The following is a 20,551-nucleotide window of genomic DNA, read 5'->3' on the forward strand; positions in this document are numbered from 1 at the left end:
GCAATTTCCTCATACCGAACCTCAGCCTTATGTACACCAAAACACTGAGCCCTCAGCAGAACAATTAGGCAACTGTTTCAACCAAACCTAAAACTTTCCATTTCCAGCCTATGCTGGTAAAGGCATTGCTAAAATTAAAGTGATGGCTACAGTCATTAATATTGTTAGGTATTGGACTGAATAAATCCTCCTCAGTCATTCCTAAAGGCTTGACTTAATTTTTCCTCAGCCCATTGCATGCTTGTCTGGAAATCAAGGAGCCACACAGGGGTTAGCAATTCTCATGCCCACCAGAAGTAGAGATTCCTTTTTTGAAAAATATTCACAAGACTTGGCACAAAATTATTCCCATTCTGGATGGGACTGCATTTATTTTTCTCATACCTCTTAAAAAAAAAAAAACTGGTATTTTAAAAGTTTGTGGTACCTGGCATATTGATTCACTCTGGCCTTACCCATTAGAACTTCTGTATGAACAGCCCCCTAGGCCTTGCTCTTGGGATTTACCGGTACATTTTTAAATAGAATGAGAGGTTTGAATAGACAGAAAACTGCTTAAAGTGGATGTCCACCTGATTTTTTTTTTTTTAAAGCCAGCAGCTACAAATACTGCAGCTGCTGACTTTTAAAGAAAATGGACACTTACCTGTCCAGCGCGCCCGCGATGTCAGCAGACGAGGCTGAGCAATCGCTCGGTCCTTAGATGCTTCACTGCCCGGTCCCCTACTGCGCATGCACGAGTATCGCGGCGCGCCGTCACTGGTCCCCGCTTTTGCCTGGGAACAGTGTTTCCCAGAAGACAGCGAGGGGGGGGGGGGGGGGTGACGTGGGAGTCAGAACCCAGAAGTGGTGCAAATACCTGTTTTATACAGGTATCTGCACCCCCCTCCCCCCTGAAAAGGTGCCAAATGTGCCATTATTGTAAACATAGGAGTATTCTAGACTGCAGTGTAGATTAATAATTCTGTGATAATGAAATGCTGACAGTTGTGTTGATTTACTAAAGGAGTATAGACTGTTCACTCAGCAATGGGAATTTCTACTTGGCTTAATAAATAAGATGAAGCTCTGCGGACTTCAATCACCTAAACATGTGCAAGCAAAGTCCTGGTTTTATTTTTCATGCACACCATTCTTTGTAAAGTAAAAATGCTCTACTCCTTTAGTAAATTAACAGCAGTATGTTGGCGGACCACTTTAAGTACACGATGATCAGTAATGTGTATCTTAGCCTGTGTGTCTAGAGCACAGGTGTCAAACACAAGGCCCGCAGGCCGAATCCGGCCCTCCAGGCCTTTTCATGTGGCCCTCGCACCTCTCCTGCAGCTGCAGGAGAGCTCCAGCCCTCCTCCAGACCCCTACTTTCTGCTTTCAAGCAATGCATCCAGCAACAGCATAAGGAAAAGGGGGTGCACTGTGATGTAAGGGAGAGTGGGGGGACTCAACTTCTGATGGTGGGGTGGCTTTTGACATCTAATGTAAGGGGAGGGGATGCGCTGGACATCTAATCTTACAGATACAACCGGCCCTTTTGAGGACAATCATAATGGTGATGCGGCCCACGATGAAATGGAGTTTGACACCCCTGGTCTAGCGGATCGGATAGCAGCTGGGTGTAAACGAACAGGTGATCCGTTTACATCCGACCACCCATAGAGGAGAATGGACTGTATGCTCTGCATAAGCAGAGCAGACACAGACCTGCCATCTGACTGCTCAGCAGACAGACTCCCCACTGTTCAGGTGGAGTCCGTCCTGTGTGGAAGAGGTCTAACTCAGTTTTCCATTTTATTTTAAATAGCTGCAAATGTGAAGGACTCAGCCCAACTTGCTTTTTCTTTCTGCCAGCAGATGGGAAGCCCCAGTGCCAGTAGAGAGGTAGGTGGATTTTGTTAATGCCGAAACACAGTGCTGTGTACTGTACGTAGTTAATGTTACATACAGCGCTGACCGCGGCTGCAGCAATTAGTAACGGAAATAGTTTAGAGGATGGACTAAGGCCCCTTTCACACGGGGCGGGTCAGTAATGACCCGCCCCGTGAACCTCCGCTTGCTCAGCGGGGATAGTTCCGTTGATCCCCGCTGAGCCGGCGGATGACAGGGCGGTCCCCGCACACTGTGCAGGGACCTCCCTGTCTTTTCTCCGCTCTCCCCTATGGGGGAGATGGGATAACCACAGACCGTCCGTCTGTCCGTGTACACCCGATCCGCCAGACGGATTGGAAAAGTAGGCTTTTCCTCCGTCACACTTTGGCGGATCTGAGCGGAAGTCAGCGGGCATGTCACCGCTGACATCCGCGGCTCCATAGAGGAGCACGGAGTGCCCGTTCAGGTCCGCCAAAAAAAATAAAAATAAATGGCAGGAGGACCTGAACGCGCCCTTTCATGTGAAAGAGCCCTTCGGCTTTAACTGCTCATTTTTTTTTAATTAGTTATACAAGCACAAAAAAAAAAAAAAAAAAAAAAAATAGAAGGTTAAAATTATGCACTTCAGGTCAAGTTCACACTTGGGCGCTGTGGTTTTCCAGCAGCGTGGATGTACCCAGGTTTTGTGCCATTATGTCGCGTTTTCTGAAAGAGCACAAAACGCATCATACAAGATTTTTTTGTGCACTTTCAGAAAAACTTACCCAATAGATTTCTATGAGACTGGGGGGGTAAAACACACAAAAAATCAGATACACCTTTGCTGCAGCCAAACCGCAGCGCATCAGTGTGAACCCCAGCCTTAGGGTCACTGAGCGGCATTAAAATTTACTTTATCTGTGTTTAATTTTTTTAAACATTCACTTCACATAATGTTGCATAGGTATAAAATAAATTTTTCCCCACATAATAGATTTAAATCACCATTTCCCATAATTGTTTTTTCCAAACTCATGATAAAAGGCTCTATTTTCTGGTCTCAATGGACAACATATAGAGCCTCAGAAAGTGCTGGCATTTTAAAAAGGAATGAAAATCCATTTGAGCTAAAAATTGACATACAAAATAATATATTGCGCATGTATTAAATACAGCTAATCTGTGCTAAAACACCTGTAGGCCCTATTTATACTTCTCCGATCTCGTGCATTAAAGCACGGCTGTGCAAAAAGCGAATTTCAACCCTTAGCGAAAAGGTCATATTTGCTGTGCTTTAGAGCTACTGGCATACCCTCCTGGTCTACCAACAAAGTACAAAAATAAATAAATAAATTAGGTAGCTATTAAGGTCAGATTTACCAAGGAAAAGGATGAATGGACTAGAAAGTAAATATGTACAATGGTGGTACATATCCACCTCAGCCGTTTCCAGTAATGTGAATCATTTCCAGAACTTGCGATGAATATTTATTTTTGGAAAAAGTTAGGTTTCTTGTTTGTGTTGTCGAAAAATGCAGGAAAAAAAAAAGGAAAAAATGTTCTCTGAAATAAAAAGAAACAAGTTTGCGGAAGGTGGCATCCAAATTAGAGCAATGTTAAAGTTGAACTCCGGGGTCATTACAGTGGATCTCCTCCCATTTGGCAAGGGTTAAAACACGTGTTTATTTTCCTAGGGTGCTGGGAAAAAGCAGCTTTAATGAAAATGAGGTATTTGTAGAGATGGGCGTTATATTCAGGCTTAGGTGCGGGGACATTTGAGAATTTTCCTCTCATATGCACATATTTAACAACCAAATATGTATTTGATTAGACAAAGCTCCCTCGTGTCTTTCCCAGAGACCTTCGCTCTCTAACCAGTAGCACAAATATTATAATCTTTTTCCTGTTGCAGAATCGGTTCTTAATTAGCAGCTGTGTGCATACAAAAAATTTACTGCAAAGAAGTTAACAACCTCTCCACACAAAAGTGTCCATCTATGAAACATAAACAGAACGGAAGACAGAAGAAAACACTTGCCTGCGCATATCCAGACGACATATTGTGACGCTGCCAAACCTTGTAGCTGTGCATAGCCTCTTTCCATTCAAGTCTGGAGCTAGTCAGTATTATGCCATGGAGGGAGGTGAAAAGATGCTCTCTGTATACTCACCACTGGTAGGCAAGGGGTAGATAGACACAACAGGCTTCATTTAAGCTGAACTCCAGGCAGATACAAGATAAGATAACACCAAAATTAATGCATGCATGTATTCATTATTACAAATACAGTAAAACCTTGGTTTGCGAGCATAATTTGTTCCAGAAACATGCTTGTAGTCCAAAGCACTTGTATATCAAAGCATTTTTTTTACAGGTTATAAAAGTGAAGAGAGGCATCTCTAAGTGTAGAAATAAGTTGCTAAATGTTGTACCTTCATTAAATTTAACCATATTGCTACACTTAGACACTCCTCTCTTCTGTTTTATACTCAGTTGTAACATGACGCTACTCTTACATCAAGACTTGGCTTGCATATCAAGGCAAAATTTATTAAAACATTTTGCTTGTCTTGCAAAACGCTCTCAAACCAAAGTTTTACTGTATGTCAATTGCAACTAGTGAAAAGTACTTGAAGTTCTGTTGATATCCACCTCCTGTAAAGCAGCACTCTGACTGGGTGAGAGACAGCCAAGCATGAGAAGCCAACAATGCTGTGCATTGACAATAAGCACACTGAACAGGAGGAGAGAGCAGAGTGATGGCTCATCAGTGTCCTGCTACCGCTTCATTGTCCAGTCAGCAAGCTGGGAGTGCATTTTGACCCAGTGAAGTTGACCAAACTGTGCTGCAGTGAAGTTAGAGGATCAGGCTGTGTTGGCTGGTGGCTGCACAGAACTCAAAATTCTTCGGCAGGTAAAACTGAATTTTCATTTGCGTAATTTAGCCATTTGCCTGGAGTTCAGCTTTAAAACAAGCTGGCGGAAAAGAAAAAAGTAGAGGTGTTGGCCACAGCAGCCAGATAGTATGAGGTTGATGTACGAAAACTGCAAAAACCTGGTGCAGCTCTGAAAAAAAAAAAAAAAAGAAAAAAAAAAAATCAGCTTCCATCTTTTTTTGTTGAAGCTTAATAGAACAAGCTGAAGTTAGAAGCCGATTGGCTACCATGCACAGCTGCACCAGATTTTGACAGCTTCCGTTTTAGTAAATCAACCCCACAGGTTTTTTTCTTTTTTTTTTTTAAATAAATATCGGGAATATGCAAGCAACCCTTCTATTGGTTTCTGTGGACAACCCTTTCCTTCAGTTTTCATACAAAAGCCCAGGTAAAGGTAAACTAACCTATAAATAAAAGATAAGTGCACATTCAGATAAAAGCTTGGTCAATAAATGGTTCATAAAAATATAACCCAGCATATTCTGCCGACTGTGATCCAGCTTCCTTTACACACCTACAGAAACGTACATGTCTGCATCATACAACAATGCTACACTTTCACCTGCTGTACCGTAGTTTCATGATAAAGTCCTCTGTTATTCACAATCAAAGAGTACATCCATTTTTTTTTTTTCTTCAGAAAATAATTTAAGTAAAACATAGTTCTTATGACGCTCTTCAGGTTAACAATTCACAGCCTCATTATTTACAACTACAAAAAGTCTAGAAAATGTTGGCAATGCTTCTATAAGATGCTTGTTGAAAAAAAAGTAAGTCCACTGTAAAAAAATAAAATGCAGACAGCACCGACGTGGCCACTGAAATAGGTTTTCCCAACAAAAAACATCCAAGGATCACGGACAACAAGTAGATATGGTCACATTGATGCCCAAGTTCCCATTATCGGCAAACAGATGTGCAATTGCAGTATCAAAAACCAAGCAATCACTGTTCATGATGGCTGCTGCCACCCCATCGTGAATGGACCTTGGTGTGGCCTCCCAGGTCAACCGCCTTCGGTTTCCATTGAGTTCAAGTCTGTAGGCAAAGTTTTCAGCTTGTTTCCGCGTGCCGATCAAGAGTACAATGGCAAAAAACTGTTGGTGACCTTCGTATTTCTCCTGTTTTTCCAGCACCAACATGAAATGGTGGCTGAAGCAGAACTGCATCATCACCCAGTCAACAGCTCCAGGTAAGTTAATGTCTGTTGCAAGGAAGACTATGTCTTCACCCTGGAGAGTAGTGATGCTTTTGTGGGCATGTGTTAGGTGTGGCATGACTGCTTCCAGTGAACCCTGCCATTTGCAGGAGGCTCCAGGGCAGGGACAGGAGTAGGGACGATATTCACAGATGTCCTCATGTTCAGGTTTTTCAGTGTGATGGAGAGACAAAGAGCACCCAGTAGAGGCATACTAGAGGAAAAACAACAAAAAAACATATGAAACAATGAATATCTTGGTTATAACTATACAAAGCGGATATAGAGAAACAATGGAAGTAAACTCATCGATCATTTTTTAGTAGATTTCAGAACCCATTAAGAAACTAAAGTTCATTTTTATAAACTAGAGCAAAGGAAATTGGTTTGTGGGGCTCATTGGAAATTGGATTCTGGGTGTCAAAAGGGGAGATATCTTACAAAGAAGAGTATCTGGATGCAAGGGTTAAAGCATAAGTACATCCAAAATAAAAATGTATGTAATGTAATGACTGCAGCTTACCAGTCCATAAATGTACTTATTTGCCAGCATATAAAGACAACCCTCTAATTTTCCAGCTAAAAATGTGGTTTTGGGATATACTTGCTGTATAAGACGAGCCCCTTCCGACACACCTTGCCGTGCTCACTGTGCCGAGCTCCATGCCTTATCCCTGTATGCAGCGTCAGAGTTTCGGGTGTCCATTGTTCAAAAGCCGTGCCGCCTCCTTGTCCTGTTCCGTGATAGGCGGAACACTCAGTTTGGCAGCAGAGCCCGTGATCGGTGTTCCGCCTATCACGGATGTCCTCTCGTCTGAGGCCGAGAGGATCTCGGATGAGTGGAACACTGAACACAGGCTCTGCTGGGAAACAGTGTTCCGCCTATCATGGAACAGGACGAGGAGGAGGTGCAAATTTTGAACAATGGATGCCCGCAATCTGACTGATTCTGCATTACAGGTACCAGCATATTAGACGACCCCCGACTTTTGGGGGATATTTTTAAGTACAAAAGGTTGTCTTTTACAGGGGAAAATACAGTAGCTGCATTGGTTTTCATTTGTCAGGCTTTAATTTCCCCTTGATTTTCACCTTGTATTCATGCAAGCAACATACATTCTGTCCCACCAGGTCTTCACATCCTCCATTGCATCCATGAGGGCTTTCATGGTCGTCATACAGGCTGGACAAACAGGTCTGCCTTTATTCATCTGCGTTACATGGGGGGGTGATGGGACTAAACAGTTTATATAAGAAAAGGTTCCTTGTAGTCCTTGAAGGACTAGCTGAGGTTTTGTTGTGAGGGAGGCCTTAAGTGGAATGTTAGGCCTCATGCACGCTGTATGTTTTTATAGCTGCTTCTAGGGGTGTCTGAAATAAACTGTCTCACCCTGCTCTGAACATGCTTAGTTGCTCTTCATTTTTAGGCACTGCAGAGTTTCTAGAGGCAGATCTGCTGACAGCCTTAAAGCCAAATTAAACCCTCCTATCCTTTACAGCCAAGGAAGCCGCTTCTGCTTGATCTGCAACTTGCCATGTTGCTGCACATGAGATCAGTTATGATACGAGCCACTTGCTGGTTTGACAGTTTAGTTGAGGACACAAGCAAATGAGTTTGCAAGCCTGGCATTACAGGAATTAAATTACTTTTTTCAACTGTTAAGGGCCCTTTCACACCAGCGGACGAACGGTCCGCTTTTCATAAGTCAGTTTACAGACTTACAATGGTTCCCTATGGGATCACGGCCGTTAGCCACCAACATCCGTAATCACCCGCCTCCATCAGGATCCGGTTTTTCAGACGGAAGAAAACCCTATTTTTCTTCCGTCTGACGGATCAGATCGGATGAATACGGACAGACGGTCCGTATTCACCCGATTCCCCATAGGGGAGAGCGGAGGAGAGACAGGGCGGTCTCTGCACTGTGTGCGGGGACCGCCCTGTCCGCCGACAGCTCGGCGGGGATTTACGGAGGAATCCCCGCTGAGCCAAACGGGCTAACTAAGCGGATCAATACGGATCCGCTCCGTGTGAAAGAGCCCTAAGGCTTATTCACACTTGACAACATTTCTGACACTCAACAAAAGCTTCTATAGTCTTTGTATAGAATTAGTATGGGCGTCAGACAAGCATCAATGAGCTTTAGAATAGGGAGCATTTTTTACGCTTGTAAAATGCCCCAAACGCCCTATGCATGGTTTTATAGTGTTTTATGAGCATTAAAACTGCCCCACAATGGAAAATGATAGAAATAAACTAATTTTAATGCGCCGCAGCCGCACCAAAAGCACCTGCCAGAACGTTTGCAGAGCGTTACCATAGACTTGAAATGCTTCAAATGCCTTCTGACACAGCATGAGGCTTAAATTTTTAAGCGACGTGATGCTAACGCTTAATGTGTACAGCCTATTATATCTTGCGCATAGGCATTTGAGGGGCATTTTAAATGCCTCTCCTAATGCCAGTGTGAACTCAGCCTTAGACCGTTTATGATTTACTGCTGCTCAGGGGCTCTGGGCTTCAGCAAAATGGCAGCTTCCAGCAAGAAGAAACAAGAGCAATGCTGGAGACAATTTACAGCACACACTCATTTTGGTAACCTATTAATGTGGAATATTAAATTCCATGCTAAAGAACATTTTTTATCAAGCTGTTATGGGTAACGTTCCACTTTAAAGTAAGGCATATCTCTCTGCACTAAAAACGATCAAAGCCTGAAAGTAGGGTTGTCCAGATACCGATACCAGTATCGGTATCGGGACCGATACCGAGTATTTGCGGGAGTACTCGTACTCACGCAAATACCCCCGATACCTAAATAGAATACTTTCCCCCCCCTTTCCCCCCCCCGCCGCTGCATCGAGGGACATGGCTAGAGGGACATTGCTGCATATGTGAGGGACATGGCTAGAGGGACATTGCTGCATATGTGAGGGACATGGCTGCATATGTGAGGGACATGGCTAGAGGGACATGGCTGCATATGTGAGGGACATGGCTAGAGGGACATGGCTGCATATGTGAGGGACATGACTGCATATGTGAGAGACATGGCTGCATATGTGAGGGACATGGCTAGAGGCACATGGCTGCATATGTGAGGGACATGGCTAGAGGGACATGGCTGCATATGTGAGGGACATGACTGCATATGTGAGAGACATGGCTGCATATGTGAGGGACATGGCTAGAGGGACATGGCTGCATATGTGAGGGACATGGCTAGAGGGACATGGCTGCATATGTGGGGGACATGGCTGCATATGGGGGGGACATGGCTGCATTTGGGGACACATTTAAAAAAAGTATCGGTATTCGGTATCGGCGACTACTTGAAAAAAAGTATCGGTACTTGTACTCGGTCCTAAAAAAGTGGTATCGGGACAACCCTACCTGAAAGCTAATGTACCAGGCAGTTATGGAGACTTGGTTATGAATGGAAAACATTTCATTTGTTGCAGTGAATACTGGCTCAGCTTTTCATCTTCTCTACTGAACAGATTAATATTCACTCATTAGACCTGAAAATATCAGTATCTTGGTCAGGCATTCTCAGTCAAGATTCCCTCAAGGGTTGCCAAGCATTCATGTACTCTACACAGTAGGAAATTGACCTTTTTCTGAGGCTGCCATTATTTACCAGTGTCAGTGGTATGAGATCAGTGGAAGCCCCCTGCTCTGAGAAGCAACCACTGACCCAAAATATTGGTGGTTGTAAACCCTTACAGACCACTTGGCCCTACAGGTAAGCCTAGATTAAAGTGGGTATAAACCGCCAATACACCAAGTGAAGTGAACAGCCTCAGATGATACACAGAGATTAACCAAATCTCCCTACATAGGTTTTACATGTATATCTGCTGTGTTCACAGCGTCTCCCTGCAGGGAAGTAGTCCCAAGGGAGGGGGCGAGCACGCTGACTAACCCCCGGCTAGAACGGCTCGCATGATGGGGCAAGCTTACTGAGAAGGAACAGGAAGTGAGAAATTCAGACAAAGAAAAAAAAAACATTTAGAAGGGAAATCGAAGGAAAAAAGTAAGTGAACCAACAATGCACTATCTTTGAACCTATTTAGAAAATAAAAAACAAACCTTTACAACCCCTTTAAAGCGGTAGTAAAATGTCTTACTTTTAGGGTTCTATGGCTATGCTTAGAACCTGCCTGTCTGCCTTTTTGTATTACAGTCCCTCCAATACCCTTTATAGGCCACACACATACTTGCCTTATTCTTCATCATGCCATTCCCTAGGGAAACATGCTCAGGAAAGCAGTAAGTTCACACACACAAAGGATACAATTGTGCAGAAAGCTGTACAGTAAGGTAATCTGCTTGATGCCCTACATTCTTAAAATATCTTTTATCTGAGTACAGGCGTTTACTGAAAATCAGTTTGGGAGACGATTTCCCTGGATGGACACTGCAGAATTAGATACTGTGCTGAACCGATGACCTATCTGGGAAAATAGACAAAACTCCCAGGCAAATCTACAAAAAAAAAAAAAAAAAAAACCACACAACACACAGGATTTCACGTATTGAAAGCTATAATACCGGCGACTGCTTTTTTCTCACTTCCAGAAACACAGACATGCATGTTCATTCCCTAAATATGCCATACCCTTGTTATCCTGGGTAATGGCAGGCTGGTGCAAAACCATCAGCTGTACTGGGGTGATAGACCCACATGGCCAGAGATGTCGGCTCAGGTTTTTGTACCAATGCCATCCCCACAGCCAATCAAAGTTGTCTGTAACTGGTATGCAGAGGCCACAAAAATAATGTTTTTCTGAAAAATGAGTCCTTCCCCCAAAAGACCAACCGAGTTCTTCTGTTTTATTCTTTGAATAAGCATTTTCATTGGTTAACACAAATTGTAATACAAAGAGCTATAAATTTACCAGTGGATTTGATAACTAAGGCTCCATTCACAAGTGTGTGACTGTAATGCAACTTTGAATGCGATTTGTTATCTCAGCAAAGTCGGGCGCACTGTTGCATGTAAAAAATTCAGGTAGGACTTTCATGCAACTTTTGAGAGTTAACATTGAAGTTATTGGCCCTTAAGCTGCATGAAAGTTGGGCCAAACTAGTGCATGTGCGACCAAGTCACACATATGAACAGAAAGCGAGTATAGCCTCATGTAAAAAGTAATAAAAGGTAAAAACGTACCATCATCCCGGTTGAAGTGGAAAAGGGGGAGGGTGGGGACAGGGGAATAGTTGCTGAGGCCAAGCCTTAGGCTGCCCACCCAGTTGAATGAAATGACTATCTCGGTACTGCTAGAACACAATAAACATGATTGTATTAAAAGATTTATTATAAATAAAATTACAAAAACAAACAAATGTACAAATCAACGATTGGTCAGGGTTTCGACTAGTTTCGTGGAATACCGCTTCATCAGGAAAACCAATCTATAAAAATGAATACAATAAAAACATGTAATAATTTATTACATGTTTTTATTGTATTATTCATTTTTTAGATTGGTTTTCCTGATGAAGCGGTATTCCGCGAAACCCTGACCAATTGTTGATTTGTACATTTGTTTGGATTGTAATTTTATTTATAATAAATCTTAATATAATCATGTTTATTGTGTTCCATCAGTACCAAGATAGTCCTTTCATTCAACTGGGTGGGTGGGCAGCCTAAGGCTTAGCCTCAGCAACTATTCTCCTGTCCCCACCCTCCCTCTTTTCCAAGTCACACATATATAAAATGGCTATTCTTTGAAAACATGAGTTCCAACTTGTCATGCAACTTTGATGTCCAAAGTCACATGACAAGTTGCACAAGTGTGAATGGGGTCTAAAGAACAATTCATGGTTACAATGGACCAATGCAACTACGTATATACCATACCTGGCTGATCCCCTTGGAATTCATCAAAGCGGAGCTCCATCCGTTTTTTAGTTTATGAAAAGTCAGCAGCTACATAAAGCATAGCTGCTGACTTAATAAACACACACTTACCCATCCCACGGTCCAGCGATGCGGCTGCCCAGAGGCTCGCTCCTCTCCCCCTTCTCTCCACACCGCTGTCATAGTAACTGTGGGCTCCTGACCCGAGTTGTGTCCCAGACGATGGCTGCCCAGGGCGAGAGGAGGATTTGCCTAGGTGGCGGAAAAAAGGAAGCAGGAAGTCCCACTAAAAAGAGGGTACACACTCCCACTTTTGGGTGGAACTCCACTTTTAAGTAGACACTCCCCTTCCAGTGATCTTCACTTGCTCCCGTGTCTTGTTCTGAACACAGGAGGTCTGCTGTCCAGCACGAGTGCAGTTCACAAAATACTTTGCATCTAGTTTTTTTTATTGTATTCTTTATATTGGTTACATTTCCACAAACATAACATACACACACTAATAATATATATATATATTTTTTTATTTTTTTCAAATGAATGCAAAGCATGCTCTGATTTAATGCGCATGACTTCACCATCCACCTCCCCAACTCATGCAATCACAGATCACTTCTCTATAAAAGCATGCTTATTTCTGTCTTTGTTGCTGCTGGAAGACTTTCCCCTACTTCCTGTCTGATAAAAGCATTGTAGCAGTTTTCAAGAGGAAATCTCTGCAAAAAAACTGGCAGGCTTTCTAATTCCCCCCCCCCCCCCTCTATCCAACCTAAGTACATATTGTATGGTTACACAAACCCTTTAAAAAAAAAAAAAAAAAAAAAATTGCATGATGCAAAGGTGGTGTGATGCAATGGCAACAGTATTCTAAGCCCAGATTTGATTACAAGAACAGAGGATTCCCTGTAGGCAGATAGCTCTTTAGGAGGAGAAGTCACATGAACCTGGTGACTTCATGGAAAATGAATGTCTAATCATATGTTTGCATACCAATTGTTTGTCACAGCGGATTCCTCCCTCCGCTCACTCTGGCATTCAAGTGTCACAAAGTACAACCAAGGGTTTCAGAGGAACTCCGCACCCAGTGCACACATCAGTACTAGGTGTGCCAACCAGTGTAACATTTTGATAGCAAATTACGATGTAGTTTTAGTTGTAGTCTCGATTAAAATGCCATTTTAGTTTTATTCTTATTTTAGTCACCTGCAATTGTTTTAGTCAAATAAAACTTCCAGTACATTTTAGTCGACTGAAACTCGTTTTGTCTAAAATCGAATGGGTTTAGTTAAATTGTAAAAATTCATTACCTAAGCATTTCCCTACAATTTCCAAACTCAAACTGCTGGAGTGTAAAATCAAATATGTTTCGAATTATGATAAGAAGGTTTGAACTACAGACACAGATGTATTCATTAAATAACATCTTTAAGATAAACCAAGTTTCGGTACATAAATATTGCTTTTTTGACAGACGTGCAAAATTAATAAAAAAAAGGGATAAAAACACTTTGTATAATTCCACCACACAGTGCACGTTTACACAAACTTGTCTGCAAAAAATAAATAAAAAAAATGTATATGTATATATATATATATATATATATATATATATATATATATATATATATATATATATAAATAAATATATATATATATATATGTTTGGGGTGGGGTTATGCAATCTTCAGGCCTAAATTGATTTTTAAAGCATATGTGCAAAAACAGTTCTGGCAGGACAGATCAGACAGTGTGCTGCTCTCCTGTAGTGGACAAGCTGTGAAGCCTATTGACAAGGAGGTCTCCTTCAGGGGGCCTCTATATACCAGTATGAAGTGTGCGTGTCCACAGACAGCAGAGAGCCCACAGTCCTTGTAGGATCAGTGCGATCAGAGCATGCCATCTTCTGGGGCACACAGCCTTCACCTTCACTGGACTAGTAGAGATCCAATCAGCACTGCAGGCGTGTATCTACGGAGGCAGCATGGGAGTGGGCCAACTACACAGTCAAGCCCCCGCCATCCTAACAGAACATTCCCCTTCAGGCTGCAGATAACAGCAATTGATGGACTAACCATCCGCTAAGACAGCCTCCTATCTACAAATGTCAGGCTCCAACCAGGGAAAGCAGGCGGAGCTCCGTGGAAACCGGAAGTTGAGGGGGTAAACGTCCTTGTCTCGCATTTTCTTTTTTTTTTTTTACGAAAACTGAATTGATTTTTAATGTCAAGTGACAGTGACAATATGCAGCACTGTTGACGCATGGACTGTGTCAGTAGTTTATTGTACAATTACACACACATACGTGTGTGAGATAGAGATAGAGATAATATTGCACGATTCTGGCTAAAATGAGAATCACATGTTTTTTTGCGTAGATAGGTAGATCACGATTCTCACGGCGTAACATCATCTTTCACATTAAAAAAAAAAAAAAAAAAAAAAAAAAAAAGATTGGGTTAACTTTACTGTTTCTTTTTTTTTTTTATTCATTGAAGTATTTTTTTTTTTTTTGGAAAAAAATACATTTGAAAGCCCACTGGGCAAATACAGTGTGACATAAAATATTGCAACAACCACCATTTTATTCTTTAGGGTTTCTGCTAAAATATAATATTTGGGGGTTCCAAGTAATTTTCTAGCAAAAACTATTGATTTTAAAAGTCCGGCATATATAAAAAAAAAAAATAAAATAAATAAAGTCAGCAGCTACAAACACTGTAGCTGCTGAGTTTTAATAAGGACACTTACCTGTCCAGGGTGCCCATGATGTTGGCAGCCGAAGCCGAGCAATCCCTTGGTGAGGGAATCAAGAAGTAACGCGTTGCAGCTTCACTGCCCCATTCCCTACTGCGCATGTGCGAGCCGGGCGGCGCTATGTGAATGGGCAGAAGTCTCCTGGGACACACACAAGTTCCCAGAAGACACTGCTCCCCATTTCCTAGGAGGCAGCGTGAGGAGGAGAAGAAAGAAGACCACCGTGGACGAGGAAGTGGCAGATTAGGAGTATTTGCCTAGTAACAGCCATTTCTGGTAAGTATATACAAACAAACAAAAATTATAGCCTTTTTCTTTTTTTAGGGTGGACCTCCACTTTGAGAAACAAGTGTCAGAAAAAGATTTGGGGGCAGATCCACAAAGATCTGCCCCGGCGCAGCGTATCTGAGATACGCTACGCCGCCGTGACTTACTGGTCCTCGGTTTGAATCCTGCAAAAATTTGCGCCGTAAGTCACTGGCGGCGTAACGGCGCGTAATTCAAATCGGCGATTAGGGGGCGTGTTTCATTTAAATGAAGCGCGTCCATGCGCCAAATGAATTGCGCATGCGCCGTCCCTAAATTTCCCGCCGTGCATTGCGCTAAATGACGTCGCAAGGACGTCATTTTTTTTTAACATAGACGTGAATTACATCCATCCCGATTTATGGATGACGTACGCAAAAAAAAAAAATCAAAATAAACGCGGGAACGACGGCCATACTTAACATGGCAAGTCTAACTATACACCGCAAAACAGCAGCTTTAACTATACGCCGGAAAAAGCCGACTAGAGATGACGTAAGTGAATGCGACGGCCGCGCGTACATTCGTGGATTGTTGGAAATAGCTAATTTGCATACTCGACGCGAAAAACGACGAGAACTCCACCCGGCGGACGCCGAAGTATTGCATCTAAGATCCGATGGCGTACGAAGCCATACGCCTGTCGGATCTAACCCAGATGCCGTCGTATCTTGGTTTAAGGATTCAAACCAAAGATACGACGCGGGAAATTTGAAAATACGCCGGCGTATCAGTGGATACGCCGGCGTACTTCCTTTGTGGATCTGCCCCTTGGACTTTAAGTGGTTAAACTTCCTGCATTTACACACCAAAGTTTGCTCCAAGAAGGAAGTTACAATGTTTCATGTTGTTACAAACCTGGCAGACTTTTTTTTAAAACACACAAGTTTATCCCTTTGATCCAAGAAGGAAGCATTAGTTACAATGTTTCCTGTTAAGAACTTGGCAGACTGTCCAGAAATTTTCTTTTGACAGCTGAGTGAGCAGATAAAGTCTCTCCACTCGTTATATGAAAGAATTGGCAAACTCTGCATTGGAGATCATCAGGGGGGGGGTATACAGTGCCAGCAATCTTTTTTTTTTTTTTTTTTACAATATATATCTGCAGCCTCAGCTGAAATGAAGATGAATGGAGAGGAGACAGAGGCTCCTGTTTATTCATAAACTGAGACATAAACAGATTACGATGCTCAGTTATGAATAGACAGAGTCCGTATTGACATTTACTGACTCCTTCCTTGGCTCTCCATCCTGACAGATCTAGGGTGGAGGGGGACCCAAGAAGGACACAGGGGATAGTCAGGGATGAGCGATGTGGCGAGTTACAAGCACCAACCTCGTTGTACAGATTTCAATAAAGCAGCTGAAATCCACAGGGGAGGAGAAGTGGCTAGCAGCTCGTGCAAACGCTCGGTATCGGCACAGATTCTCTTATTGGTGCAACCCTGGTAGAACTATGTAAAAATATACAACCAGTATCAGTGTGTGCCAGCCTCCCTTTGCCCCAGTTTACATGGACGACATGCGATTTGCACAGGAATCGCACTGCATTCCTGTGAAAATGACGTGCGATTTGAGCTCATCATTTTGTACGGCATCCACACAAAAAAGGGTTCAGGCACCTTTTTTGCCACACCGAAATCGGATCGCATGGCTTTTCATACCCATATGATTCGATGCAGGCAAAACACACACCGTTTTGTGGTCTGCATTTGGGGTGTCGTTGCCTTTGACACCCGCAGCAGATTACAAGGCTGCGATTGCTATGCAGTGATTTCTGTGCATATCAGTGTGAACCTAGCCTGCATTGGACCACCTTCTGTCCAAGGGTCAGCAGCCACCAGATCCGTCTAGCCCGAGTTACAGGTGCAGCGTCCAGAACACAATGTATCCATCCGCCTTGTTTGTGTTTTTTTCCTGCTGGCTGAATAAAAACAAAACAGTGAATGGCAAGAGTTGGAAGATTTAGGGCCTGTTCACACTATGTAGTCACCTGCATTTTTCCCTCATGGATAAACACAGGTAACTGCAATGACAAACAGAAAACAATAGTTATCTTTGTGCCATGTTCCCATCAGAACGCGGTGTGCATATCGTACCTCTCTGGAGGGCCTGCATGTCACTGTACAGCAAGCTTGGTGACTTAAAGTGGTGCCATTACATATACTGACACAGATGAAACAAATCCTCCTACATATGTTTGTACGTGTTTATCTGCAGTCTTCTCTACACGCATTCAAAGTGAAAAAAAAACAAAAACGTATAAAGCTTGTCTGAGTTGCCAGAAAAAAAAAAAAAAAGGGGGAGGAGAGCTGAAGTTAGACCTCTTCAGAGTGTGAGAGCTGATTGGAGAGAAGGGACACCAGAATAGAGCTGAAGGCTGGAAAACTTGTCAGAAGTGATTCACGCTGATATAGGAATGAAGCAGTAGACAGAAATGACACTTAGGCCCCTTTCACACGGGCAGGCCGTATGTCCGCTTTTTCATCCATCCGTTTGCGGATGAAAAAGGGACATACATTGGTCCCCATGAGATCGCGAATGAACATCCGCTGACACCCGATCTCATCTGCCTCCGCAATGCAATTGGGGAGGAGGGATGGGGGAGGAGGGATGGGGGGACACGGCTCACACACACTGATGGGGGGAGGGGGGGGGGGGGAGAGACATGATAATGATGGGGGGGGACACACATGATAATGATGGGGGGGGGGAGACACATGATAATGATGGGGGGGACGACGACACATGATAATGATGGGGGGGGGGGAGGAGACACATGATAATGATGGGGGGGGGGAGGAGACACATGATAATGATGGGGGGGGGGAGGAGACACATGATAATGGTGGGGGGGGGGGGACACACATGATAATGATGGGGGGGGGGGAGGAGGAGACACATGATCATGATGGGGGGGAGACACATGATAATGATGGGGGGGGGGGGGGGAGACACATGATGATGGGGGGGGGGGAGACACACATGATAATGATGGGGGGGGGGGGGGGAGACACACATGATAATGATGGGGGGGGAGACACACATGATAATGATGGGGGGGGAGAGAGAGACACATGATAATGATGGGGGGGGGGAAGACACATGATAATGATGGGGGGGGGGAAGACACATGATAATGATGGGGGGGGGGGAGACACATGATAATGATGGGGGGGGGGGAGACACATGATAATGATGGGGGGGGGGGGGAGACACATGATAATGATGGGGGAGGGGGGGAGACACATGATAATGATGGGGGAGGGGGGGAGACATGATAATGATGGGGGAGGGGGGGGAGACATGATAATGATGGGGGAGGGGGGAGACGTGATAATGATGGGGAGGGGGGGGAGACACATGATAATGATGGGGGAGGGGGGGAGACACATGATAATGATGGGGGGGGGGGAAGACACATGATAATGATGGGGGGGGGGGGGGAGACACACATGATAATGATGGGGGGGGGGGAGACACACATGATAATGATGGGGGGGGAGAGAGAGACACATGATAATGATGGGGGGGGGAGAGAGAGACACATGATAATGATGGGGGGGGGGGAAAGACACATGATAATGATGGGGGGGGGGAAAAGACACATGATAATGATGGGGGGGGGGAAGACACATGATAATGATGGGGGGGGGGAAGACACATGATAATGATGGGGGGGGGGGGAGACACATGATAATGATGGGGGGGGGGGAGCCACATGATAATGATGGGGGGGGGGGGAGACACATGATAATGATGGGGGGGGGGGGACACATGATAATATCCTATAGATTCAGTGCCTGTGTAGTCATCACCCAATGATGGGGGGGGGGGGGACACATGATAATATCCTATAGATTCAGTGCCTGTGTAGTCATCACCCATCGGGTACATGGAGCCCTAGAACAGGGGCAGTGCGGCGATTACCCACCTTACACGGGAAGAGGACAGCGGATGCCACCTTCTCCATGGCCAGGTTCCTGATGCTGGGGGTGAGGGATGCCCGGCACGAAGGGCAGCAGCTCAGCTTCTGTCGGCATTGGTTGCAGACCAGGTGCCCGGCCTGGCACTGTAGGATGGGGGGCAGCACATAGTCGAAGCACACGGGACACTCGAACAGAGACGTCAGCTCGCTGTGTTGTGACACCGGCCCGGGGATCGCCGCCGCCGCAGCCGATGGAGGGGGCGCGGCGGGGCCGGAGGCGGCAGGGATCGTACTGGGGACCGCAGGGGACGGGGTGTGCGGCGGTGGGGGAGGCGGCTTCTGTTTCCCGGCAGGTTTGTTAGCGCAGGGTCCAGCGGAGGACGGGCGGCTCATCGCGGCCGGAGAGAACCATGGAGGTCCGGAGGGGGGTAATAAGAAAACTTCCGGCCGGAGGGGGGACGTGGGACACACAGCGGATCACGGCATAGAGCGGATAACCGGAACACTCTACGACCCCGCCCCCCAGCAGCGCTGTCAGCACCGGACATTAGCTCTGCCTACCTTCTGGAACATTGTCACACGTCATCGGCTCCAACGTCACGTCCGCCATGTGTGAAGAGGACGAGTTGATAGGACAAGGGGTGGGCGTGTCTGTGTCGTGTCATGTGACTGTTAGACTTGTGAAGCAAAGCTCCGTAGACGGAGCTGAGAAGGGTGGGCGTGCCGTTGTCATGGGACTGCTCGAATGGTGAAGCCGCGCTGGAGTAAGGGCGGAGCTTAGCATGTTTTCTATAAATAAGGAGGCGTCACATACCGCCAGGCTGTAATGAGATGAAGAGAGAAAGTGTTTTTGAAGTGCCGCGTTTCGTTCTACCGCGTCTAGGACGCCTCACATTCTGGGAGGGAGACGCATTTCCACAGAAATCAGGAAATCATAATTAGCAACATGTACCCAGAACTTTCTGTCTGCTCTGTGCTTCATACATGGGGGGCAGTGTGTGTGTCCAACCCCCCTACCACCCCTGCCTGTGTCCAACCCCCCTACCACCCCTGCCTGTGTCCAACCCACCTACCACTCCTGCCTGTGTCTAACCCCTTCCCACCCCTGCCTGTGTCCTACCACCCCTGCCGGTGTCCAACCCACCTACCACTCCTGCCTGTGTCTAACCCCTTACCACTCCTACCTGTGTCCTACCACTCCTGCCTGTGTCTAACCCCTTACCACTCCTGCCTGTGTCCTACCACCCCTGCTTGTGTCCAACCCCTTACCACCCCTGCCTGTGTCCTACCACCCCTGCCGGTGTCCAACCCACCTACCACTCCTGCCTGTGTCTAACCCCTTACCACCCCTGCCTGTGTCCTACCACCCCTGCTTGTGTCTAACCCCTTACCACCCCTGCCTGTGTCCTACCACCCCTGCCGGTGTCCAACCCACCTACCACTCCTGCCTGTGTCTAACCCCTTACCACCCCTGCCTGTGTCCTACCACCCCTGCCTGTGTCCAACCCACCTACCACTCCTGCCTGTGTCTAACCCCTTACCACCCCTGCCTGTGTCATACCACCCCTGCCTGTGTCCAACCCACCTACCACCCCTGCTTGTGTCTAACCCCTTACCACCCCTACCTGTGTCCAACCCACCTACCACTCCTGCCTGTGTCCAACCCCCCTACCACCCCTGCCTGTGTCCAACCCCCCTACCACCCCTGCCTGT

General features: G+C 45.2%; 1 protein-coding gene and 1 long non-coding RNA gene across 2 annotated transcripts; both read right to left on the reverse strand.

Annotated features, from left to right (window-relative positions):
• Window positions 1-5,088: 5,088 nt before the first annotated feature.
• SIAH2 (siah E3 ubiquitin protein ligase 2) lies at window positions 5,089-19,390 on the reverse strand. Its single transcript, XM_040349160.1, has 2 exons — window positions 18,845-19,390; window positions 5,089-6,194 (listed from the first exon to the last, which is right to left on the reverse strand). The coding sequence occupies exons 1-2, from the start codon at window positions 19,229-19,231 to the stop codon at window positions 5,637-5,639; spliced, it is 945 nt and encodes a 314-aa protein (XP_040205094.1). The 5' UTR covers window positions 19,232-19,390; the 3' UTR covers window positions 5,089-5,636.
• LOC120936653 lies at window positions 8,627-9,792 on the reverse strand. Its single transcript, XR_005748627.1, has 2 exons — window positions 9,375-9,792; window positions 8,627-8,695 (listed from the first exon to the last, which is right to left on the reverse strand). It is a non-coding gene; the product is annotated as an uncharacterized LOC120936653 (long non-coding RNA).
• Window positions 19,391-20,551: the final 1,161 nt, after the last annotated feature.

The sequence above is a fragment of the Rana temporaria genome, chromosome 4, assembly GCF_905171775.1.
Source record: "Rana temporaria chromosome 4, aRanTem1.1, whole genome shotgun sequence".
In the NCBI taxonomy this organism is placed as follows: domain Eukaryota; kingdom Metazoa; phylum Chordata; class Amphibia; order Anura; family Ranidae; genus Rana; species Rana temporaria.